At 43.1% G+C, this 27,293-nt stretch overlaps 1 protein-coding gene across 13 annotated transcripts in view; it reads right to left on the bottom strand.

Moving 5' to 3' along the window:
• DDX4 (DEAD-box helicase 4) overlaps positions 1–27,293 on the bottom strand; it is a 126,167-nt gene that overhangs the window by 23,578 nt on the left and 75,296 nt on the right. For 9 of the 13 annotated variants that reach the window (XM_075589208.1, XM_075589216.1, XM_075589219.1 and 6 more), the window contains 6 exons: positions 16,211–16,285; positions 16,055–16,129; positions 13,915–13,959; positions 9,848–9,928; positions 9,661–9,702; positions 3,356–3,406 (listed from right to left, as the gene is read on the bottom strand). In XM_075589208.1, the coding sequence (XP_075445323.1) occupies positions 3,356–3,406; positions 9,661–9,702; positions 9,848–9,928; positions 13,915–13,959; positions 16,055–16,129; positions 16,211–16,285 (369 nt within the window). The remainder of the gene's footprint in view (positions 1–3,355; positions 3,407–9,660; positions 9,703–9,847; positions 9,929–13,914; positions 13,960–16,054; positions 16,130–16,210; positions 16,286–27,293) is intronic. The other 4 variants (XM_075589217.1, XM_075589222.1, XM_075589213.1 and 1 more) reach the window with 3 other exon arrangements.

Here is a 27,293-nt window from a genome sequence, read left to right as displayed (position 1 = left end):
ATGCTCAAAGAACTAGATTGGTCATCACTAGAGTCTAGGCGCAAAGTTCACCTTTCCTGTCTTGCCTTTAAATTCTTTATGGGCAAGCTACCCAGCTATCTGAACAAGCTACTCAACCCTACCACATGCAGCACTTATCACCTGAGATCAGACTCCAAAAGACTGTTCATGGTCCCACGGCTCAACAAAGTATCCAGACGTTCCTCCTCCTACCGTGCACCCCAAAACTGGAACAACCTACCAGAGACTCTCACATCCATCACCAGTTTAAGCTCTTTCAAATCCAAGGCTGTCTCACATTTTAATCTGGTCTGTAACTGTTTCATACGCCCATAATATATATTTTCTTTAACGGTGCACGCAATGTCTTGTATATAATGTATACCCTGTTCATTTATGTAACTGTATTTGTAACCATGTATTATTTATTTTACTCTGTGCCTATGACATACTTGAAAACGAGAGGTAACTCTCAATGTATTACTTCCTGGTAAAATATTTTATAAATAAATAAATATTCAAATGGTGGAAGCACCTTGACGATTTAAGCTTGCCAATACAAAGTGACTTCAGTTTGTGATTTCCAGTTTGGTTCACACAAAAAAGTACGGTTACTGTCTTTCATTTGTTTAAATCCTTGTTTACGTTGTTAGTCATTCTTACACGCCAGAGTGGTATTCGGTAGCATTTTAAAACACAGTCCTGTCTTATCGCAGTTATAAACCTGTTCTGCGGTATAGCCACCATCTTCAATTATCTTCTGAAGTTGGGCAGGGTACGAGCATGCAGCTTCCTAGTCAGCTGAACGTATCTCTCCTGATATAGCGGTTTTCCTTATTCCATGTCGCCTTTTAAAGCGATTTAGCCATATACTACTTGCCGTGAAGTAGGTTGAAGCATTGCCGTGAAGTTGGGTGTGAAACTTTTTGGCTTGCGTTTGCAGATGGGATCTAGACAGAGGCGTGTCTTCGGATCTTTCTTGGACAAACCACTGAAAAACAGCTTTATCCAACTGGCTGTCTCTTTAGGGTCACGCAAACGATTACATTTCAGTCCATCGTCTTTCTATGGACTTAACTGCATCACAAAGTTTCTCCTCCTCCTTTTTCAAGCTGTACTCATTCAGTCCTAGGTCTCTAGCCACTTTGGTTTGCGGGACTCCAGATTTTATTCTATCAAGCGCACCCAAAAAAAATTCTTGTACAGTAAACTTCTTACGTTTGGTTGATGTTTCCGCAATTTCTATCTGCCAGGGGTCTTCAGTATGCCTTTTCAGAGTGTTGAAAACCTGAGGCTTTTAACAACTGATATGGAGGGCTTAAGTACCTGAGTACATTATTTTACTAGATCAGACAGGACAGTGTGTTGTAGGATAACTGACAGATATCCCTGAGCAGAGAGTGTCTGAGGTTTCTTTAGGTGTCACTTTATAACAATGTTTTATAACATTATACATACTATGTTGTATTATGTTATCACTTCATTTGTGTTGCTTATTGTTCATATGTTAATTATTTTTAATCTTTTTAATAAAATTCAATGAAATGTTTATGTTGCACATTTAGTGCATCTCCATGGTTACTGGCATCAAATGACCCCGCGGGGTCACGTTGCCATGCCGATGTGATGTCAAATGACCACACTGGGACATTGGACGCCAGAACAGCAGAGGAGCAGGCAGCCCACATCAAACCGCGCACACAGCGCCTTGTGTCAGGAGGGGGGCTACTGTGTGAGAAGTGGGGGGGGGGGGGGGTACTGGGTGAGTAGTGATGGGGGGAGGGAGGGGCCTTTGAAGTGGTAGGGTGCGTTGTGATCGTGGCCTTTAACGCCCAGAACACACAGCTCCCACAGCACACAGAGTTCCCACAGCCCGCAAATAGCACCCACAGAGCAGTGGCAGAGGCAGCGCAATCCCATAAAGAGGAGAGGTAGGAGATCTTCAGCTTATGTCCTATTCACTTATACACAGTATTCTTCTGTTCTATTATGCGGTTTTGCGTTTTTATTTTATTTTAAGCTTTTATTAATGTTTTGTCCCTATTTTGCGTAACCCCTCCCCCCCACACCTCCCCCCAAAAAACAAAACATTTAAAAAATGTTAAAACAGGAGCCACGTTAATACCACGTTATAAGCGGATCGCGCTATACCAGGGTTAAGCTGTATACTGTTGATTGTAAGTTGTAATGTTGCCGTTTGTGCCAACACTGGTGATGTAAATTAATTAATTATTAGCACCTCAGTACCACGTAACATTTTTGTTATTGTGGTAGGTGTACTGATGTACTGTATGAGTGAATTAAAATATAACTTCATTTGACTAAAATAATATACAGGGAAACTCATAAATGAACAACTATTTCATATAGCGCTTTTCTCCCAATGATAATCAAAGTGCTTCACAATTAGTGTAGTGTGCAGCATGTAGGAATTTTTACAGACAGTCCCTCGTCCTGGTGATGGTATTAATTATCAATGATGTTCCCAACGGTGCACCGTTAAAGCTCGGAGCAAAAAAAATAAATAAATAATAATCCGCTTCATGATTTTGAGATTCTCATTAAGATCTTCAATATCTATAGCTTGTCCCCTTCCAAGAAAACGTTCTGGATAATCTTAATTCTCACGTAAAAAAAATATTCTCAACCTCTTCTTCCAAAGAACACTGAATAAATGGTTGGGGAGGGGTATAATACAAATACAAATATATTAGTCATGGCTGCAGCATTATTGGACCCATTACCGATTCAGGAGGTACTGGATTTCATCTTCTGCTCAGGAGAGCAAAGAGACAGACAAATAGACAATTTCCCTGCTGTAATAAAGAAAACAAAAACCACAGGTGCAAAGTATGCCAAAGCTTCCTCCCTGGACCGTCAGCAACATATACCGGAAATCACGTCCAATAGGGTAGGGACGGTGGTCTTCCAAAGGCAGCCTGCAGTAATCGTAACCTGGCATTATCCACTATCACACAAAATGTGTACATTATCCTATTTGTATGGAACTAAAATATTTTGTGCAGCAATGTGGGAGCACAAACAGCATTTTTTTTTTAAAAACATTCTATTTGGCCATACGATCAGAAGGTTCCAGCCTCAGAGCCTACAATCTAAAAATGTGCATTAATGCCTTCCTGACACCACAACCCTTACTTCTGATTTTCCTGACAAGAGCCAGCTTTCAGGAAGAACAATTATAAAGAAGTTCTTTTTTTTAAAATCAGACTAGGTCCTTGCCAGAATTACGAGGTACATAAAATAATACCACATGTATGCAGTCAACGAACTATGGAAAAGCAGATTAAAAATTTTCTGCCAATAAACTCACGTGAGTTTATTCCCAAATTCTTACCTTTACCAGATTCAGCACCCACATCTTCATTTCTTCCTCTGTATCCCCCCCCTGTATAAATTGTTAAGATAAACAGTCTCAGTATAAATATCTGAAAACTAGTACAGATAAAAAAAAATTAATTGATACAAACTTTACAATCAATATAATAATAATAATATCACACACTAAATCCTACCTTTATGTATGTCTTTTAGGTAGGATTTAGTCTGTAACTTATGTAGCCCTTTTTCTGACGCTTTTCCTAAGGGACTACTGGTTGCTGTCTAATACCTGTGGCTCCAGGAGATCCGAGCCTCCGCTGACTGGGAGCCTGGGGTACAACACACTCCTAACGTAGTGCAGCGCCTCCACTTACCCAGGATCCCCATTATAGAAGATCTGCCCTGAGCAAGAACCATACCATACCATACATTGTGAAACAAGCAACCTTTTACTAATCTCTTATCTGTGATAACTCAGAGGCAACATAACATAGTACAACATACACTTAACTCTTAGCATTTATATAACTGCTGTTACTCTATAACCATTCCTATAGTAAAGTGGCTCGGCCACACCTTAAAAGGGATATTGTCCTGTACATTGGTGGCTCTGCCACGCTCTCATAGAGTATGTCCTTATGACCAGTTAAAGAATGTTATCAATCCGCTAGCCACCGCTAGTGTCTACTTAAGTTAGTGTTAAGGCGGGATCAGCGCCTGATGACCGGTGTCGGTGCACTTGATGTATACCAAATACCTCCCGGTCACGGCGGTGACCACACTTCTTCTCAAATGGTCCGTCGTATCTGTTCCAGACCTTTCGCTGTTGCTCCGCTACACCGTCTGCTCCCAGACCAAGATGGCGGTCCACAACTCCGTGCGCTGGACAAAGTCTAACGGGACACTCCCTATCTACTACGGCCGTCCCTACAAATGCTGCACCCTACAGTGACGTGGGGAACACTCCTCGGGACCTGGGAATAGTCTCTAGCCTAAGCAGGCGGGTCACGGACCCCCTGCTCTCACACTCCCTATTCCGGCAATCTTCTCCTTCCTTCTCCTAGCGTGGACTCCTCCCGCACGCTTCCTGTCCTCCTCCCCTAACAATCCAGCCTGTCTATTGGCTCCCAGCCGCAGCCGACTCCTCCAAGGTTCGCGAGGTTAAAGTTTAGCACATAGTCCCTCCTTATTGGTTCGCTATTCGCACACTCCCATGGCGCATGCGCAACCTTGCCTTGACACAGTGACCTCTCAACCTTGCACAACAATATGGCGGCGCCCTGCACCAACTAGCCGGCGCGGAACCCGACATACAATATACTTATAGACGTTGTGCTAACACATCCTTACACTTAGATATTATATTGTTTGTATGTAGAGATTGTATCAATTAAAATTAGATGTATTTGTCAAATGTAATGTTAGATAGAAGCTATTATCATTGAATCTGGATTCACATTTATTGCATACTGTATATACGTCTCTTCCGTTTGCACTGATCGCTATGTGCTGAGCGTTCAAGTGGGTAACTATTGCAAGTGTTCATTTATTAAGTGATTGATTAACAAGCATAGTTAATGGCTATAAATAGCCAGCAATGGAGATAGGAAATATGATTCCTGACTAAGCCTAGCGAAATGCGTAGAATCAGCTGTTCCGGGGAGAACTTGAGTTTTACTGGTAGTTGGGCAGGGCTGAATGATCGCAGCAACTACAGCCGCGCTTCTCGTGACCCATCAGAGGATGTGACGCACGCGGATGCGATAGACTGCGACTGGATCAGCCAGACACCAGTGACCAATCACCCACAGTTCTCTCCCATGAAACACTTTGTTTTACAAAATGTGAGTGAAATAACTTTCTATTTGTGACTGTGCAATATAACCTTTTTGATAGAACACTATTGCGAGCTCTCTTCTGTTCCTTGGGTGACAACCAGTGGGAGGAGATCCGAGGACACACACGCCAGAGAGTTTATCCAAAGTTCCCAAGGCTGAGGGTCTATACAAGGTTTCATATCAGAGAGAGAAGAATCTCTGATATGCTGTAACTTTATAGATAAATTGTGAGTGAGACCAACTCATTCTTTCTTTTTTTTTTTTTTTAGATAGGACTATTGTCTTATTGGCTACGCTATTTGTATTTTTTTTTTCATATAAATCCACACGTAACTCACCAGCGCTCCCCTTACCTGGAAGACGACATACATTTTTGGACAAGCGAACAGTCCAACTAAAAGGGTGTAGGGCAGCTATTTCATTATATTTATACTTCACGTTAAAACACAATATATTTTCTTTCACTTATTGTGGTTCTGGTTTGTTTGTGCACTGAATGATTTGAGGTCTCATTGTTATATATAGCACACTGCTGTTGGGTGATACACATTGGTTGAATTAGATTCACCCCAAACACGCTTATATCTATATAGAAGCGCCCGTTCCAATTTCTCTTCTCTTGATTGTACTGATGCCAGATCATATGAAGTTCATTCAAGGTCGACAGGCACAAGACAATATTTTGCAGAGCTGTCAATGTAATACACGCCAATACAAAACAGAACCCCCTAATGATACTTGCACTTGATGCAGAAAAGGAAATTGACAGGGTCGCCTGGCGTTACCTAAAACTATGTAAACACAACTTGTGGTCTACCACTCACCCAGATAATAGTTACAGATATTCAGAGTATGATAGTACTCTATTACCAGCCGGTGCAAAGAGGATAGGGTAAACACATACAAAAACAAATAGAGGAGGTATAGAGTCCTCCCCAGAGATCCTCAATTACTGCACACAGGGCTTGGTGATTAAATGGGCTCAAATGCCAAATGTGCAAAAGGTTCAATCAACCTAATTACAGGTAAGTAACTGCGCCCATCACTGTGGGCGGACAATTACCACTAAAACGCCAAAATGGCAAAATAACAAATCTTTTATTAATATTCAAAACATACAACATAGGACACTTACTCTAAACGGATAAAACCAATTAAAATATGAAAATAACTGGTGTAGTTGCACTGCTAGCAGTCAGGTGAGTTACCAATAGAACTGTATGTGAGAGGTACGGCACTTAAATGGTTAATCCACAGATGAGTGCTATAAAGCAATTGCTTTACAGTTACTTACCTGTAATTAGGTTGATTGAACCTTTTGCACATTTGGCATTTGAGCCCATTTAATCACCAAGCCCTGTGTGCAGTAATTGAGGATCTCTGGGGAGTTACCTAAAACTAACCTTAGTAACATTTGGCTTAAAAGGTAAATTCATGAAGGCAATAGATGCCATATATAAAGACCACAACAATGTGACCTAACATCGCTCACCTCCGTAGGTTCAATGATAGTATAAGATATGGACGGTGCATATAAGGAAAGCATAAAGCATAGATAAGGAAACAGGGTGATAATAGTATCACCAGACAGAGACAGACAGACAGAAAAAAATGCTTCCTCTGCATCAAACCATACGCCAATGCAATAAGAATGAACACATCTATATTAGATTACAAGATTTGAGACAAAGAATATAAAATAAGCCTTTTTGCCGTTGACATCCTTGTAACCCTAAACAAACCATTTCCCCATTGCCCAATCTCTTCAATCTATTAGACAAATGTGGTGCAGTATCTGGATTTAACGGTCAATAACTAAATCTGAAGCCTTAAATTAACATACCGCATCCAGTACAAAACCAGTTTCCATTAATTTTAACCTCGCCTGGCAAAAACAGTTACAACCATACTTGGGAATTAAACTAAGCAAATCAATAGAATTAATGTCTAAGTCTAATTACTCAGTATTGCTGAAACACCTACGAGACAATCTAGTTAAATGGGCAAAATATCCAATGTAATGGTTGGGAAAATTATTTTGCTCCCTAGATTACCGTATCTGTTTAGATACCTGACCATTTCAATAAATCAAAAAAAACGGGAGAACCTACAATAAATAAATAAATAAAAAGTTAATCAGAATTTGGCACAAAAAAGGTCCAGAATTTAAAAAATACACGTTGTATAGACCAACCAGTGAGGGGGGACTAGCTAGCATATTACAGAGCTGTCAGAACAGGTCTATTTACACTATGGTATGTACCAGAGAAAAAAAAAACAAAAAGGATAGAGATTGAGGGCGAATAAATAAAACCTCAGCAATTCAAGTCCCTGTTGTGGATCAGTGCTGAAGAAAGTCCATTAATTGTTAAGACGCCTCCAGTACAGAATCACTGTCAGATTGTGGGTGACACGTTTAAATAGAAAAACAACTAGGGAGACAAACAGGAACTCCTTTGTTTGGGAATCCGGCCATCAAACAAAGTTTGCAAGCACATGATTTTTCTTGGTGGGGGTGGGGAGGGGGTTTACTGTTTTTCAACAACACCCGAACATTTGAAGAAATAGAAATGAAGTACAAAGCTCCAAATAGAGAAAACAGACAACTTCAGATGAGACATTTTTCTCCTCCTATTTCAGAGGAAAACAAAGAGTCTCTAAACACCAGTTTTGCGCACATATGCAACAGACCCATATACAAAAGGTTGGATATCATTACTGCATTAAGCCTTATCAAGAGCACAGGACAACAAATTAATAAAGGAGACAAATGGGAGGAGGAGCTCGGGGACGTCCTGGAATGGGAGGATTGGGTAATTTATAAAGGTATCTTTGAGCACATTAACAAAAACCGCTATAAAATGACTTTCGTTGGTAGTATACACCAGAATGACCAAATAAAATGTACCCAACATACTCCCCCGCTCTGCGTCAGAAGAAGCAGAGACACAGGGTCTATGCTGCATATCTGGTGGGAATGTAGGGAAAGAAAAGATCATTGGACTAAAAATCTACAGTATTAAACAGAATGCCCAAACTACAACTTGCACCGGATGCCCTATCCCAGTAATATCCAAATTCCAAGCTAAACTCATCCCACATTTATTTTCGTCCACAAGATGTAGAATAGCAGCCTACTAAAACAAAAAAAAAGTTGCGCCAGAAGGCACCTCAATATTAAATAACATGTGGGCAATTATGCAAATGGGAGGGGGGGGGGGGGAGGAATACATTATGTGATACAATGTATAAATTTTACTGCAACTTGGGTACCATGAGGTAGACCTATACCAACCATTTGATAATGGATGTTATGACAATTTGACAATGTATATGCAAGAAATTGTAACTGACAACAATGTACTAAATAAGATTGATGTTGCTGCTCCGAATCCTTGTCAAAGATTCCCCAACACCTCGGTTTATCTTTCTGTACCTACACCCCTAAAATGTGTCATTCAAAAAAAAAAAAAAAAAAATTTTTTTTTTTTAAAGTTTATTGAAGGGTGGGGGAAAAATAAAAAGCATCCAAAACATTCGAGTCCCATGACTGGTCCGTCCCATTGGACCGCTGTTTAAATGTCTGGGGGAACACTGGGTAATATGGTGCAGCTTCAAGTTAATAAATCACAGATAAAATTTTTTTTAAAGTTGCATGTCACAATCGGACCTTAACCTCCAAAGTTCCTTCTGCCAAAACAATTTTTTTTCCAGGTGATAAATAGTTAGATTTGGATGTAAATAAACATACAATTTATACGCAGTGTCCTTCCCCCAAAATTTAAAGCTCATAAAAAAAGAACGCATGAATATCTATGAAAGTCTTAGAATTTGAATATTCACATTAAGCAAAAAACAACATACTGATTATATGCAACAGATATGTTTAATTGTGGTAAATACAGCGAGTTGAGTATTCTACTGCCTCAGAAAGCATGCAAAAGTTTGTTTTAATACCATGCAAACATGTGAGCAGATAATATATGGCAAGCATCAACTATTTGGCGTCTGTCCCCTAGAAGCTCAACTGCACCACATAAAGCCGTGATTATAATGCCGGCGCATGCGACACCAAAACAAAGTAATGTTTTCAACTGAACGTGTGACTGGACAGATGACCAAGCGAGCAAATTTTAAACAGACCTCTTAATTTAATCTTGCCGGGCAATGGCCGCGTCATGTGAGAGGTTCAGCCAACGCGGGTGAACCGCTCACGTGACATCATGGGCGCCGCCATGCCTACCTGTCGCCTCTCGTGTATGTTTCGCGCGTGTGACGTCACGCAATCTCGCGCATCCATGCACTATAAACGAGGCCTTAGACAGAATAGAATGCTACATTACAAGACAACATAGCAATATATGCCGTATGTGTTTTGGGCAACCCTTATGACAAGTTAGAGGTTTGTGAGAATTTAGATAATTTTTAAGGGTACCAAAAAAAAATTGTTTTTTTTAAACCCAATGCTTAGCAAGTCACTGACCTTTTCCACCAAAGTCCCTGCTGCCAAAACTTTTGTCATCACCTGAAAAACAGTCGACACAATGTTGGTCAAATACTTTAGCACAATACTGTAGGTGCAAGAAATTAAAAAAAAATTAAAAAAAGATAAAAATGAGTGTATCTAAACAGGTTTTCTATTTTGTGGAGTACCAAATATAAACGCTCACTTTTTGCACCAAATGCACCTCGCCCTCCTCTGCCTTCTCCTCTTGACTGCGAGTCAAAATCAGAGTTCCCATTGTTTAAACCTGCAACACCAAAATAAATGGTATTTAAATCTGAAGCATCGTAACTACTGTTCCCAACAGCTTTTACCTCTAAACGTTAAGCACGACATTTACCCCCTCACCAAATCAGAACGATGTAAGTAGTTAGAGGAAAACACATTTGAAGCTTTCACACACGGACACAAATCTCCACCCGCCCACTCAAAAGTTTGACCGCCTCAGCGTCCCCCCCCCCCGAAGATAAAAAAAAGATAGATGTGGGTGCAAGCAAAGTTGTTGCATTAACCAATTGATGGAATTATCCATGTCATTACACTGCACAAACCATGCAAAAGCTTGTTTAAATACCATACAGAAAAATGTGGCCCCTAATAAATGATTAGCGTGAACTACATTGAGCTTATTCTAGGGACAGAAGCAATCGAACTCAAGACAAAATCAGATGCTATATTACTAGACCATAGGACTACAAGCTGCGTATTCTGGGCAACATTTGTTTGAGGGGTGAGACACTTGTATGAATTTATTTTTTATTTTCTTAAAAAGTAGCCCGTCACGGTTCCTGAGTCAGAATTGAAAGATATCCAAAATAGAATATTCAAATGTATCTGGCAAGGAAAAAGACCCAGGGTCGCAAGATCAGTATTAATGTCGCCTAAGGCGAGAGGGGGTATGGGTGTGCCAGACATGCTGAGATACTATCTCGCAGCTCAACATAAACAAGCTGTTGAGTGGAATTCGGACCCGGACCAGCTTTGCTGGCTCGAGATTGAGTCTCAGTATGCCTAAGCACCCTCTTTGCAAGCGTGCCTATGGGCGTCGGACAGAGGCGATAGGGTGGTCGGCAAATTCAAATTAGGAGCGATGGGACATACATGGAGCATATGGCAAACGACCAAAACCAAATTTCAGCTTTCGAGTCCCGGCTCACAACTCACCCCACTGCATAATAACCCAGAGTTCCCACCCGGTTGTGAGACAAAGCAATTTGATCAATTTAAAAACAAGGGGATCAGAGCGGTGGCCGATCTGTTAAGTGACAAGAGGTTCCTGAGCTTCCAAGAGTTACACAACAAATTTGATGCACCAGAATTAGATACATTCAAATTCCTCCAAATTCGACACTTTATACAAAAATTGTCCCCCACGTAAGAATTCCCACCTCTCACAAAATTTGAAAAGTTGTGTCGGGAGGAGACACACCAAAAAGGCCTTATATCTCACATTTACGCCGAATTAGAGAAACCAGCGAACCCTGCCTCACATGATTACATGCTCAAGTGGAAGCAGAATTAAATACAGAAACAGACAGGGAGGATTGGGAAGAAATATGGGACTGGGCATCAGGAACCTCTGTATGTACCACAGCTAAGGAAAATATATATAAGATATTGTTCCACTGGTACCTCACACCAGTGAGATTGAAACAAATCTACCCTCTGGCTTCTGATCTTTGTTGGAGAGGCTGTGGACAAAAAGGGGACATGGCCCATATATGGTGGCTATGTCCAGAAATTCAGAAATATTGGCTCACAATTCAAAACCTAATAAAAGAGGTCACAATCCCTATAGATCCACTGACCTACATACTGGGTAGGCCGAAAGAGGAAATCGACCGCCCAGTATGGAAATTAATCTCCTTCATATTAACAGCGGCAAGATGCTCAGTTGCGTCCTCTTGGAAGAAGTTATCCCCCCCACGGAGCAATCGGTAAAAAAGAGACTCAACGAGGTAATGTTAATGGAAAAACTGACAGCATTCCTCAATCAGTCGACAAAGAGGTTCTATACTATATGGGAACCTTGGCTGATCCATTGATAGCATTGCCTACATTCTTGTCTCAAAGGCAGCCACGAAGGATCGCCGAATCGACGCGGGGAGGCGTCGCCAGGTGGGGGAGGGGTGCCCTACCTTCTCCTACCTCCCCTCCCTCTCTCCTCCCCCCCCCCCCCCCCCTGATTTTCCTCTTTCTTTTCTTTTTCGATAGTCTATTCCTAGGGATTACTGTGCGACCCTGGTGGTCAACCACACTTCCGGGTTGCCAGTCTGTGTCCTCTCCCCTCTCCGCCCTCCCTCTGTCAACCAAAAGTTAAAAATTACTACTATGGTATTAGATCATGATCATTCTGAAATGTTTGTAATGTGATGTATCAATGCCTAATAAAAATGTTTGGGGGGAAAAAAAGTAGCCCGTCACACAAAATTAATAATGATAAATCAGAAGCCCTAAATCTGAACCTATCAGAACCAGAGATACAATTATTGAAACTAAACTTCAATTATAGATGAGCCCTTCATACATCAAATATCTGGGAGTAAATGTATCAAAAAGGAACTACCATTCTCTTTACCAAAACAACTATCCAACCCTGTTTGGAAAAATTAAAAAAGATCTGGATAAGTGGGAAGGATACCAGATCTCATGGATCGGGAGAATGATCTCAGTTAAAATGAATATACTCCCCAGGTTATTATATTTCTTCCAGATGCTCCCGGTCCGGATCCCTGGTTCTGAATTGAAAAATATTCAAAACAAAACATTTCCTTTTATCTGGCAGGGCAAAAAACAGAGCACAAAAATCAGTTCTCTTGTCGCCAAGGGTGGGGGGAGGCTTGGGAGTCCCAGACGTCTCAAAATATTATTAAGCAGCCCAATTAAGACAGGTGGTTATATGGAATTTGGACACAGACCAGCTCTGTTGGCTAGCATTTGAAACTCAGTATTCCAGAACGCCTTCTCTACCAGCTTACCTTTGGTGTGGGGATAAAGGGGCTGACATGGCGCCTACATTTGAACTGGGTGCGATGAGACACACCTGGAAAGTATGGCTGAAAGCTAAAACTAAATTCCAGCTGTCCTCCACCAGTTCACAACTCACCCCAATATTCAACAACCCCAAATATCCCCCTGGATGCGAAACTAAACAATTCGACCAATTCAAATCAATGGGGATCAGAGCGGCCGCGGACCTGTTGAGCGATGGAAAGTTCCTGAGCTTCCAAGAGATACGCACAAAATTCAAAACACCCGAGCTAGATACATTCAAATTTCTCCAAATTCGGCACTTTTTACAAAAAATATCCAACGTTGAAATTTCCCCCTCTCACAAAATTCGAAAAGCTGTGCCAAATGGGTGCACATCAAAAAGGCCTAATAACAAAAATATATGCTGGAATGGAGAATCCAGCGAAACACGCACATGATTATATGCTCAAATGGGCAGCGGAATTGAACACTTATTGACAGAGAGGACAGGGAAGAAATATGGGACTCGGCCTCAGGAACTTCCATATGTACCACAGTGAAGGAAAATATATATAAAATAATGTACCACTGGTATCTTACCCCAGTAAGACAAACAAATCTACCCTCTGACTTATGCTGGAGAGGCTGTGGACAACGAGGGGACAAGGCCCATATCTGGTGGCTATGTCCAGAGATTCCAAAATTCTGGCTTACAGTACAAGATTTAATAAAAGAGGTCACAGACCTCACAATCACCATTGATCCACTGACCTACCTATTGGTCAGACCAATAGAGGAAATTGATCGCCCAATATGGAAATTAATCTCCTTCATTCTTACAGCAGCTAGATGCTCAGTTGCGTCATCATCATGGAAGAAAGTATCGCCCCCCACAAAACAAAAATGTATATAAAAGACTAAATAAGGTCTTGATAATAGAAAAACTTACGGCCTTCCTTAAACGCTCGACGGAAAGTTTCTATAAAATATACGAGCCCTGGCAAACCCATTAACCTAAACCAAAATATATGCGGCTAAGTTATATTCATGCGATGAGGCTGGAGGACGGGACGAATAAGGTCCGCCGGCCAAAAGAAGGGAGGAACGCCCTCCCTCCCCCTATGCCTTCAAACCCCCCCCCCCCCCCCTCAACCCCTCCCCACACCATTTTCCTTCCTTTCTCTCTTTCCAGGCCTCTGGACCACGCCATGTCACAACAAAAAAACAAAAAAAAAAAAAAGTAGCCCGTCACTATTTTACCCTTTCCTCCAAAGTCCCTTCTGCTAGAACCATCATCACCACCACCTGGAAGAAAAATAAAAGTTCAGATGAAGCAATAATGTTCAACTACTTCAGCATACAGACAATCTGGATATCACTTTATATTATTGGTTCAAAAGAGAACCAAAGAAAGGACTCCCCAACACTAATCAGACCAACAGTTTTTTGTATGTTCAATTTACATGGATTCTTGAAGACATTAGGCTACGTGTATTTTGTTTCCAAGTGGAAGTTAAAAAACAAAAACATGAATATCTTGCCCATGCTGTTATACTTCTTCCAAACTCTCCCAATAAAAGTTCCAATCAGGGAGCTCAAAAATATTCAAAATAGAATCTTTCAATTTATCTGGAAGCACAAAAGACCGCGGGTTGCAAGATCGGTAATGCTAGCACTGAGATCGGGAGGGGGTATGGGGGTACCAGATATCATCAAATACTACCATGCTGCCCAGCTAAAACAAGCAGTAATGTGGAACTGTGAACCAACAACTTGCGGTTGGCTGGGGATCGAGTACTCCTATGTGGGCCCTTCCACCCTAGCGGTGGAGCTATGGAGCTCCGGGGAGGGGGTAGAGCCCCGCGGGAAGATTTAAACTTGGGGCGATGAGGTGCACATGGGACATTTGGTCCAAAAGCAAAAAAAGATAGGACCTCTCCAACCACCCCTCAAGCCTGATCCCAATAGTCCATAATCCTGTGTTCCCGCTGGGGTGTTACCCCAAATATGTGGAACAACTCAGAAATATGGACATACTGGCAGCAAAAGCCCTCATTAAAGAAGGAGAGATCCTCTCCTATCAGGAGTTAAAGCAAAAACCCCACCGACAGAACCTCCCAATCTTTAGCTATTTACAGATCCGACACTTTCTCCAAACGGTGTCTCAGAAAAACAAATTTACTACCTTAACGAACTTTGAGAAATTATGTATGGAAGGCCTTTACAGAGGAGGTTTGATCTCGGAGATATACATGGGGATAGCATCTCATGCAACTCCCCAACCTCACAATTATATGCGGAAATGAGCTGAAGACCTAAACATAGACATAGATAGGGAAGACTGGAGGGATATCTGGGAATCGGCAGCTAAAACATCAATTTGCACAGTCACAAAAGAAAACATATACAAAATTTTGTTCCAATGGTATCTACCCCGAGTAGACTGAACCAGATCCTCCCAGGAACTCCAGATCTCTGCTGGAGAGGATGTGGTATGAGAGGGGACATGGTCCATATCTGGTGGAACTGCCCACGAATTCAGATATTCTGGACCACGGTACAAGGCCTGATTCGAGAGCACGGAACGGAGAGTGCCTATAGACCCGCTGACATTCCTGTTAGCAAAACCAATAGAGGAACTTCAATCCCCAGTAAGCAAACTTATATCATTTATATTAACGGCGGCTCGATGCGCCATAGCAGCCGCATGGAAAAACATACACCCCCCATCTAGACGTACAGTCATTAAGAGTTAACTACGTTAAACTAATGGAAAAACTATCAGCCCAATTAAACCACACCCTTGACAAATTTGATAAGATATGGGAACCCTGTTCCCTAGACTAAAACAACCACAATACTGAAAGGAAACACTCCTTCCATAAACTTAGGAACCCCAAGTAGACAGACCTCGAACCCCCCCATCCACCCCCCCCCCCTCTTTGTCTTCCCCTCTTCTTTCTCTCTCTACCACTTCTCAAGATCTACCTATTTCATAGGTACATAAGCACGACTCGCATGATTGGATTACAAAATCGATATGGTACTCGCTTTGTTCTAGAAATGCTGTATTTTAATTTATGTTAAAAATCCACAAATGCTGCGTTGAACAACAGTCTTGTGATACGTAAGTCAATGTTTAAAGAGATGTTACTGTATTGTGAAAACAAAACAAAAAAAAAAAAAACATATATGAAATACAAGATATGTTTTACTTTCATTTGCAACCATGAGATTGCTTCAACAGTGATTACATGTATGGCTGCGCCGCATGGCTGACAAACAGGACGATCCCCTAGAAAACAAATATTTGCCCATGACATGCGTGCTACGTCACTAGGTAACTACAAATCATTATAATTAAAATAAAAAAACCAACACACAACACATGATGCCTCACCAGACTTAAGAAATCCTCCTCTTCTAGAGCTAAACATTCCGCCAGATTCTTGTGGTTTTCCTCCATTTTCATCACCTGCATTATTCAAATAAATTTTCATTAAAAAACTAAAATATATTTAAATTGTGTAGAGCAGAACACAAAAAGCTCACTCACGCTTTGCACCAAATGCACCACGCCCTCCACGTCCCCTTGTCTGAGAGCCCAAATCAGAGTTCCCATCTTTAAATCCTGCAATAGATCAATAATCTGGCATCAAGCCGAAAAATGTGTACAATAATATTCCATGAGTGGATAGTTTTAAAGGAGATGCGTGCAATTGCATTGCGCTAACATATGTTTAATTTTTTTCGCATTGAAATGTTTTACACAACATAACCAAGAGGGGAATACTGTTAATTTATTCTTGTCTTGCTGCTCTAGCCTTAAAAGCAGACGACCTACTTGGAATGGGACCATTTGCTGCTGCCACTACACCACAGCCGAGAACAGTCAGCTGCCGTGCGTTTCGCCCACAAGGAAAGTGATTAGGAGTTTTAGGGTAATGGGGTATGGTTAGGATAATGGGTTAAGATTATTAAGCTTTTTAGGGTAAAGGGTACAATTACAGGGTATGAGTAAGAGGGTACGGTTAGGATCTTACCTTGACAGTGAAACAGCAGGCGGCAAAAAGTCCTAGACAAATTATCCTCCCCAAAAGCAGAGTTTAAATCTTTGGTATCTTGTCCCCTCCCCCTATCCTGCTCATTGTATTTAAAAATAAGTTAACAAGGGTAACCAGAGCCAGAGGGTCACTCCTAAGGGGGAGATTTGCTAGTTGATAGAGTTAAAGCATAGGAGCAAGTATAATCTGTGTGGAGACATGATGGTGGGTGTGTGTGACCACTGGTGAGTGCATCTCCAAATCTGTAGATAAGACTGCCAATGAGAATATGATATTGATTAAAACACCTTTAATGGGGTCCTATGGACTAATGCATAAAATATAGGGACAGAGACAATTATATATCAAGTGACAACACAGACATAAGGAGAACCTGCAACGCCCTTGGGGTCGGGCTAGTGGCACCTAGGTGAGGTGCTAGTGATATACAGGCATACCCCGCATTAATGTACGCAATGGGATAGGAGCATGTATGTAAAGCGAAAATGTACTTAAAGTGAAGCACTGCCTTTTTTCCACTTATCGATGCATGTACTGCACTGCAATCATCATATACGTGCATAACTGATGTAAATAACGCGTTTGAAACAGGCTCTATAGTCTCCCCGCTTGCGCACAGCTTCGGTACAGGTAGGGAGCCGGTATTGCTGTTCAGGACGTGCTGACAGGCGCATGCGTGAGATGCCGTTTGTCTATTGGGCGATTATGTCCTTACTCGTGAGTGTACTTAAAGTGAGTGTCCTTAAACCGGGGTATGCCTGTATATCACTAGAACCTCACACACATATATACACACATATGGAGTGAGCTTTTTTTTTTGTACCATCATGTTTAAGAACTCATTTGCATAGTTAGCTAGTGTTATGCTAATTATGTTTCCCTTTGTGTTCTATTATTCACAATGTTTTATGTATTTTTTTTTATTATTATTATAGAAGTATAATACAGTAGCTATTTTAGAGCTGCTAGCCTATTCCTGGTAGTCCAGTGCATTAGGGGTATCTTGCACTATGTTTTGTATTAAGTGTTAGTTGTTGTGGGTGTTCTAGATTATTGCTGAAAATTTTGCATTTTAATGGTTTATCACACTACTATGACTTGACACTGCAGTTGCTAGGCACAGACAGGCTATTAAAAGCTTTGAGAACGTCTGTTCATAATCCTGACGTCGCCATCTTGTGTGAAGAAAACGTTAGGACGACGGCACTACGTCATCACGCAAGCAGTTTGAGGAGGTCAAGTTCTGCTTTGTGTACTTTTGGCCGCGAGATTTTGAATCTCCCCAACATCAAGAACTCTCCTTTCTATCGGGGCTTTTACCAGATCGAGTCCAACGGACCTGCTCTAAACATCTTATAGGGGATTGCCAGGACTGAGGGTCAACACTGATGGGATTGCTGGCTGGTAAAATTTCACACTGCTTTTAAAAATCCCTTCCCTTGTGAGTGCACTCGTTTCCCTCCCCCTCCATTATAATTAAAGGGTTGTACCGTTTTACGCTATGGGGCGTGCGCTCTTTTAGGTTCCTTATCGGATGTGGTTCATCCCATTGAAAGCAGCCGTGACCCCTTCAACCTGCTGATTTTTCATCCAGGAAGAACATACATGTGACTTTTTTTGGTGACACACAGTCTAGTTGCAGCATCTTGTGGAAGGGAACCTCTATCACCTCAATATGAATGTCGATGTATTAAAAAACAGAAGAGAGAGTAGTCCCATAGGGTCCAGTGGCGGAGCACAACCGTGCAAACAATGGGGGCTGCAAACCAGTTTCGAATATAAAAAGAGTTTATTAAATTGTCAAAAGGAGTACATGGTAACTTTGACGCGTTTCGGGACCTGTGTCCCTTTGGCAGGTGATGCCTGTGCCTTAAATGCCCACGACCCTTGGTGAACAGTCCTTTAGACTTATTAAAGGTGGATTTTCTCCTTTGTTAACACTTTATGCATAACACATTTGGATATTGTCGCCTTGGATGCCACTTGCCCAGTCCTGGGACTTTCTGGGAGGATAAACAGTCTATCCAACAAATATCTTGTACTCGATAGATATAGGTTTCCAAACACCTCAGCACGTCGATATTATGCAATACTTCCTCCTTACTACCCGATTTTGGGCAAAATAACGGAATTACAGTTTCTTAATTGATTTGAAATTGAAACCACTTTTTGTTTTTAACCAAAAGTAAACTAGTCGCATAACCAACATATCCTTGTGAATGACCAGGAACATTATTTTTGCACGATAGATTCTAGTTCTACCACTCTTGCTGATGTAATGGCTATGAGGAATGCCATCTTCCATGACAATAGTTTCAAAAGGTATTTGATCTATTGGTTCAAAAGGGTGTACTGTGAGGGCATTCAGAATCAGTGATGGGACCCATTTAGGAACTCTACACCTGACTTGTGGTCTTAAAATCTTTTAACAGCTTGCAAAACAAAAAAAAAAAAAGAATGGATGAGTCTTTCAGCTGCTAGATTCTTGTCTAGTAGTGCGGATAACACAAACTTGTACTTCTAATGAACTCAGGCAGAGTCTGTCAAATCTCTTGCAGAAACTCTACCAAAAAACAAAAAAAAAACAAGACTGTTTTTATGTCACACGTCCCTGAAACAGCAAAATTCTAATATATATATATATATATATATATAATTTTGTGGTGTTCCTAGATGTGGCAAATCTGATTGGTCCCAGCCTGTGGCCAATCAGATTGGTCCATATCCCTGTCCCACCCCGCACGCCTCTCATTGGCCTGCGTGGCTCTATGACATCACCCAACTGCCAGTCTCATCTCCTCCTCACCTGCAACTGCCACACACACACCCCCACACACAACCACCCCACCACTGTCCTCTTCACCCAGCGGCCCGGACCACCGGCTTCCCCCCCATCACTCCCCCAGCTCACCTCCCCTCACCCGCACCACCAGGCTCTGCCTCTCCCTTCTGTCCCGCTCACCCCCTGCGGCCTCCTTCACACGGATCTCCGGACTCTACTGCTCCCAATGGCCGCCTCTCGGTGAGGGTCGGCCAGTATGGAGCAGCTTGGGTCGCTGGTAGGGAGCAGCTCGGGCCCGCCGCTGGCCTCTGGTTCCTCTGCCCCCGCTGCATGGCCGCTGTTCCCGCCGCACTCTCGGCTCCTCCTCCTGCCTCTGGGTCTCTACACTCCGCTCCCCGGTGTACGTGGCGGATGACGGGGGGTACAGCGCCCAAGAAACCCGCCGCTGAGCACCGCACAGGACTGCGGGGGGGCATGCGTATGACGTTCCAGGGATGGGGGCGTGGGTCACCCGCCGGAGCACCACAAAGGACTGCAGAAGGAGGGGGGCCTGCGTATGACGTTCCAGTGATGGAGGCGGGGTCACCCGCTGGAGCCGCACAGGACTGAGACCTGTGTGTGTTTGTGTGTCACTCCCCCCCCCCTCCTGTCCAATGTCCCTCCCTCCCTCCCTCTGAGGGGGTGGGGGTGGAGGAGAACGGAGAAAGAGGGGTAGCACAGAAATAGGGGGAGAGGGAGCGGGAAATTTAACTCACGGGCAACGCCGGGTCTCTCAGCTAGAAGTATATAAACAGTTGAAGTTAACATCTTCTTTGCTACTAAAAGTCTTTGTTCTCATCTGAACAGATTTTGTCTCTTAGGACATTTCATTCAACATCCAAGCCAGCAGGGCTAGCTGTCTGGGATCTGGGTTATTCACTGCTCCTTGATGTTGTAATCCCCGTACATTTGATAAATGTCAGTGTGACTATTGCCATATTTAGCAGATATGCAAACCATTGTCTCCCTGGCAAATATGACATTCAGTATCACCTGTGGTGAATCGGTTCTTATTTTCCACAGTATTGTTGCAATGAGGGATTGGAGGAAAAAGATATTCCAGTTTGAACTGCCATTTGAAACCGAGGGCGTTGTGTGCATGCATCGCACTGGAGTGAAAATGCCTTGTGTAGAAACACTCCACCTTTTTGTTGTGGTAAATAACCATTAGATGTATTTCAGGTTGACCCCAGCATTTCACGCATTTGTGAAATATTTGGCTGCCTATGGCCCATTCTCCAGGGTGAATTTTGTTGCGACATACCAGGGCCACAGAATACGACAGCAGATTGTCTATGTATGGCTGTCATATTTGTGACATAACCCTCTGACTTTGAAAGTAATTTCATCAGCCTTCAACTCTTTGTTCGGCTATTTAACGTTACCACGGTGCTGCAGTCGAATCTTATTTGTACATTTCCACATCTTATGGCTTTTGAACGCTTCCGGTGCTTTCTGCACTACCTTGAGCTCTAGTAGGTTTGCTGGCAACTGCTGATCTTTTGTTGCCCAAGTACCTTGCACCACCATCTCTCATCTGTGCTCCCGAACCCAGAGCTGCTTGCGTCCGTGGTGATTGTTCACCACTGCACTGTGTAGTATATGTCCTTTTAATAAGTTAAGTACCGACACACTGGATTTCTGTTGCAAGAAATGTTGTTGTAGTGTTCACATATGAAGACCTACTACACAAAGGTAAGCAAAGGAATGGAAGCAGGCACACGGTCTTACTAAAGGTGCAGTTTATTGTGCCACCAAAGGTCCAACGTTTCGGCAAATAGATTGCCTTTATCAAGGAGAGGGCTACAGAACATGTTAAACATACCACAATATATACACAAATGGGTACTCACCCCCCCACGATCACTGCTGCCTTGCTCCTGGATGTCAACGCCCCCATCGTGACGTCAGGGCGCCAGCGCGACGCAGCGTGATGACGTCATGCACCACCAGGGGAGGAGGAGACAGCCTCCCCAATGCCTGTAACAGGCTAAGATGGCTGTCCTGCAGGAAGCTGGAAACTCAGGGAGCCGCCCCCTCACTGGCAGCAGAGGCTCCCCTGGTGACGTCATCACGCCCTCACGGGGGAGGAGGGGGGGCGGTCCTCAGGCATCAGACCTGCCCTGGAGTGGAAAAAAGACAGCCTGATGCCCAAGGAGGACTGAATGATCGTGCTGGGGTGAGAGCCCTTACATAAACAATCAAGTGTAATGTGACTACAGTTTTATTAAATAAAATAATCAAATAAAGTGTACAAACTAATAGTATAACCACAGTGTCATCTAATGCAGTGTATAAAAAATGGTGGAGGCTGTATTTATGCTAGCAGCATTACATATAGAATTAGAACCTGAAAGGATACATGATACATATAGATAAATGCATATACAGCAATCCTTAGAGGAGCATAATGTACATAATGGGTCGCAGGGGTCCACGGCGAGACGCACAGAGTCTTACAGAGTCCTTCTGCTACCTCCTGTTGAGAAAGCATTTGAAATTTTGTTGTTCATTAAGACCCCTGCCATTACTTGTCTGCAGTGTGTGGATCCAATAAGCCTCACGCCTCAGTAAAAGGGTTTCTCTATCAGGGTATCCTTGTCTTGGTGCTATGTGTTCAATCCCCATCACTCTGAGGGATGACACATTGTGTCTGTGTTCAACACAGTGCTGTACCAGTACAGTAGGGTCCGTACCCTTTTCACACTTTTGTGTTCAATGTATCTCACTTTAAGCATGCGTGTAGTCTTGCCTACATAGATAAGACCACACGGGCACCTGATAATATACACCACAAATGTAGATCTACATGTAATACGATTATGAATAGTGATTTTTTTACCACTATGTGGATGACAAAATACGTCCCCGGTAGTAAGACTGTTACACACTGAACAATTCATACACCGGAAGTTACCCTGTTTACCGCCTTCTAGGAAGTGGGGCGTATGGTAGTGGTCCTTATTGGATCCACACACTGCAGACAAGTAATGGCAGGGGTCTTAATGAACAACAAAATTTCAAATGCTTTCTCAACAGAAGGTAGCAGAAGGACTCTGTAAGGCTCTGTGCGTCTCGCCGTGGACCCCTGCGACCCATTATGTACATTATGCTCCTCTAAGGATTGCTGTATATGCATTTATCTATATGTATCATGTATCCTTTCAGGTTCTAATTCTATATGTAATGCTGCTAGCATAAATACAGCCTCCACCATTTTTTATACACTGCATTAGATGACACTGTGGTTATACTATTAGTTTGTACACTTTATTTGATTATTTTATTTAATAAAACTGTAGTCACATTACACTTGATTGTTTATGTAAGGGCTCTCACCCCAGCACGATCATTCAGTCCTCCTTGGGCATCAGGCTGTCTTTTTTCCACTCCAGGGCAGGTCTGATGCCTGCCCCCCCTCCTCCCCCGTGAGGGCGTGATGACGTCACCAGGGGAGCCTCTGCTGCCAGTGAGGGGGCGGCTCCCTGAGTTTCCAGCTTCCTGCAGGACAGCCATCTTAGCCTGTTACAGGCATTGGGGAGGCTGTCTCCTCCTCCCCTGGTGGTGCATGACGTCATCACGCTGCGTCGCGCTGGCGCCCTGACGTCACGATGGGGGCGTTGACATCCAGGAGCAAGGCAGCAGTGATCGTGGGGGGGCGAGTACCCATTTGTGTATATATTGTGGTATGTTTAACATGTTCTGTAGCCCTCTCCTTGATAAAGGCAATCTATTTGCCGAAACGTTGGACCTTTGGTGGCACAATAAACTGCACCTTTAGTAAGACCGTGTGCCTGCTTCCATTCCTTTGCTCAAGTACCTCTGGGATGTCTGGACCTCCCTGGATACAGCGCACCGGCAGATAAGTACCCCCCTCCAGCACCTACCAGCGGTGTGCATGTGCTTCTACATATGACTACTACACAAAGGTGACAGGACTAGCGCTTAAGGCAGTGCCTAATTAAATAACAGTGGTAAAGTGGGGTGTTGGAAGAAAAAGCAATAGTGACCCCCGGTGGTAAGAAGCAAAAATGACACTCCAACCAGAGGACAAAAAAAATCACACAGAAGTGAATATAGGGGAAAGTGACAATATTGTAAAAGTCTTCTTTTTCCTTGGTATATAGTGTATAGTGGACGAGTGGGATGAGGGAGCGGGATACACAGTATGTAAAAGAATAAAAAGATATAGTGCAATACTGTTGATAAAAACAATTGGTGGTGATCGAAGTCTTCAAAGATTATACTCACATAGGTAGGAGTAAACCAAGCATATCACACAGTATATAGGTGTGCAGGAAACAGGTCCGGTGTATACCAGGTAACCTCTTGGTTGAGATGCATTGTGTGGGTGTACTATGGTAGGAGACAGGAGAACACCACAGAGCAGACTGTAGATTGCATTTTGTTATAAAAGGTGAAAGCCTCACAAGTGCGCACTTACAAGATGTGCAATTAAAACAAGCATTTGACATCTCGGAGCGAGGACGTTCTCACCACCTCTCAAGCGTGTACACGCCGATGAACACAAGCGTCGGACAGGTGCCGCTTCCTATCCTGGCCGTTGGAAACAGCTGCCCTCCACGAGGTTCTCCCTCAATACTACTCAGATCTCTCCTCCTGGATTCAATGCGTTTTGCTGGAGCAACTAGCGTCATCAGGAATCCCAACACCCAAGACAGCTGACGGCTCTAATATGAAGACCTGTCCATTTTACAACTTCCTGTGTTAACGTGAATTTTCCCAGGAGTTTCATAGTCTGCTGCAGAAGAGACGCTTGCTGTCCTATGAGCTCTTGTCCGGGTCCCAGTGTCTTGGATCCTCGAGTATGGCAAACAAACTTCTCCATCTGCCGTATGGAATTTAACTACCAGGAATTACAAGGCTTGTGTTGGCACTAGCTTACTTTTGTTCATGTTTACAATCCAGCCATGACTATGGAGAAATTATACTACTACTTCGTCTTGTAATAGTCTCTTGTGATTTTACCAGAATATTGTCCAAGTATGTGTATATTTCTATGCCCATCTTTCTTAATTCTGCTATCAGTGGTGCCAACAGCATTGTAAATTTTCTGGGTGATGTTGCTAGTCCAAAAACGGCAGAGCCGTATATTGGTAATGTTCCTGATTTAATGAAAATCAGAGGAGCTTACAGTATGTTAACTTGCTATAGAACAAAAAATAAAGGGGTAAGGCCCCCAATCAACCAGTGCTACAGAGCATAATAATGAGCCACTTGTTTGATTAAATTATCTTCCTGCACTTGAACCGGATCACAGGGTGTGATAGTGCATGCTTGAGGCTGTAAGCATTTAACCCCTAGATGGCATAAGGTCTAGCAGAGGTGTGTAGAGTTGTAAGGAGGAAGTCCTGGAACCCCCCCAAGACCTCTCCAAAGTCTCTGAACAAATTGAACCTATGTGCCTGGGGCAGCTCTCATGGGGCAGCAATTGTACTCACATATGACGACCGGTTCTGTGTGCTCCAAGGCTATAGTAGTGGACAATGTAGAAAACGCTTGTTACGGTGGGGAGAAGCAGATCAGCAGGCACCACGATGCAGAAAAAATTGAATTGAAGCTGGACTGTGCTGTATAACGATTTCCTTTATTTCGGCATGGATAAAAAGAGGAGGGGAAACATACCCCTGCACCTCTAACGCGTTTCACCCAGTAATTGGGCTTTTTCAAATTGAAAGCTTGAAAAAGCCCAATTACTGGGTGAAACGCGTTAGAGGTGCAGGGGTATGTTTCCCCTCCTCTTTTTATCCATGCCGAAATAAAGGAAATCGTTATACAGCACAGTCCAGCTTCAATTCAATTTTTTCTGCATCGTGGTGCCCGCTGATCTGCTTCTCCCCACCGGAACAAGCGTTTTCTACATTAACTTGCTATAGTAATGTTTAAATAGGCATCATTGAAATCTATTGAAGGTTTTAACTCTTAAATAAATCCTCCTTTTCTTCTGTTCTTGAGGTACTTTTATTGTTATCATGTCTTGTAGCAAGTCTTTCAGGATGACTCATGCCTTTGATCTATTCCTTTATCTGAATACATCTTGTTTTTAAGACTTTTTACTTGGGATTTTCTTGAACTACAGGTGGTATCCAAAGGAAAGGATTTAAAGAACCCACCAGTCTTTTATTGATTGCGTCCAGTCGCCCCAAATTGGCTTAATCTTCCCCCACCTGGAGGCCGCTGGACTCTGACCATCATACAAACTTCCCACTGGCAAATGATGCCCTCACCTCTAGAGCAAGGGGTGCACAAACTTAATTTGCTGCACCCACCCCCCGGGTCGCGCCCCCACCCCCTTACCTTCAATGCAGCGTCAAATGACACCGCAGGTCATGACATCAAGTCACATGAGCCTGCGGCGTCATTCAACACCTGTCCTCATGGACAGTGTTCGACAAATCACCCAAAAATCTACTCGCCCAACCAAAAAATCTACTCGCCACCTAGTCCCACCCCCAACCCCGCCCCTAGTCCCGCCCCCAACCCCGCTTTAAAATAAAATATATAAATAAAATACATTTAATAAATTCCTAGCCAGAACAACATTCGTTTTTGACATAAATGAATTTATTGTATTACATTATACTACAATTAGTCCTTGTTACGTGTGTGTGTGTGTAAATGTTGGATCTAGAAATAAAAGCCAGGTGTGAATGACTAGTTTCCTGAACCTCTTAACCAGTGTCTGAATGTCCCCGCTTCACAATATCTAAAGCAGCAATCCCGCCTGGGATCTTACCTGATCCGCAGTCCCTCAATGTCCAGGTACCTCATTCCCGCAATGTTATACATTGGAGGGGGGGGTGTTACCTACCTGTCTTCTGGGTTAGGGGGGGTTCCGATGTCTTCCGTGTGAAGCTTGAGTCAGATCTGGAAGAAAGCAGTATAGGTTATTGCGGCGTAGTATAGGGCTGTTAAGATATATAGGGTAAATAAGAGATCCAGAGTGAGAGAGAGAGACACAGAGAGAGAGACAGAGACACAGAGAGAGAGACAGAGACACAGAGAGAGAGACAGAGACACAGAGAGAGAGACAGAGACACAGAGAGAGAGACAGAGACACAGAGACGGAGGGGTAGAGAGAGAGAGACACAGAGAGAGAAAGAGAGAGAGAGAAAGAGAGAGAGAGAAAGAGAGAGAGAGAAAGAGAGAGAGAGAGAAAGAGAGAGAGAGAGAAAGAGAGAGAGAGAAAGAGAGAGAGAGAAAGAGAGAGAGAGAGAGAGAGAGAGAGAGAGAGAGAAGAGAGAGAGAGAAAGAGAGAGAGAGAAAGAGAGAGAGAGAAAGAGAGAGAGAGAAGAGAAGAGAGAGAGAGAAAGAGAGAGAGAGACACACAGAGAGAGAGAGACACACAGAGAGAGAGAGACACACAGAGAAAGAGAGACACACAGAGAAAGAGAGACACACAGAGAAAGAGACACACAGAGAAAGAGACACACAGAGAAAGAGACACACAGAGAAAGAGAGACACACAGAGAAAGAGACACAGAGAAAGAGAGACACAGAGAAAGAGACACAGAACGAGAGAGACACAGAGAGATACACAGAGAGATAGAGAGAACACACACAAAGACAGAGAGGGTGGCAGAGAGAGGGTGACACAGGGAGAGGGCGACAGGGAAAGGGAGAGGGTGACACAGGGAGAGGGCGACAGGGAAAGGGAGAGGGTGACACAGGGAGAGGGCGACAGGGAAAGGGAGAGGGTGACACAGGGAGAGGGCGACAGGGAAAGGGAGAGG

The sequence above is a fragment of the Ascaphus truei genome, chromosome 1 (genome assembly GCF_040206685.1).
Source record: "Ascaphus truei isolate aAscTru1 chromosome 1, aAscTru1.hap1, whole genome shotgun sequence".
Taxonomy (NCBI): domain Eukaryota; kingdom Metazoa; phylum Chordata; class Amphibia; order Anura; family Ascaphidae; genus Ascaphus; species Ascaphus truei.
This window is presented reverse-complemented; position numbering and strand designations above follow the sequence as displayed.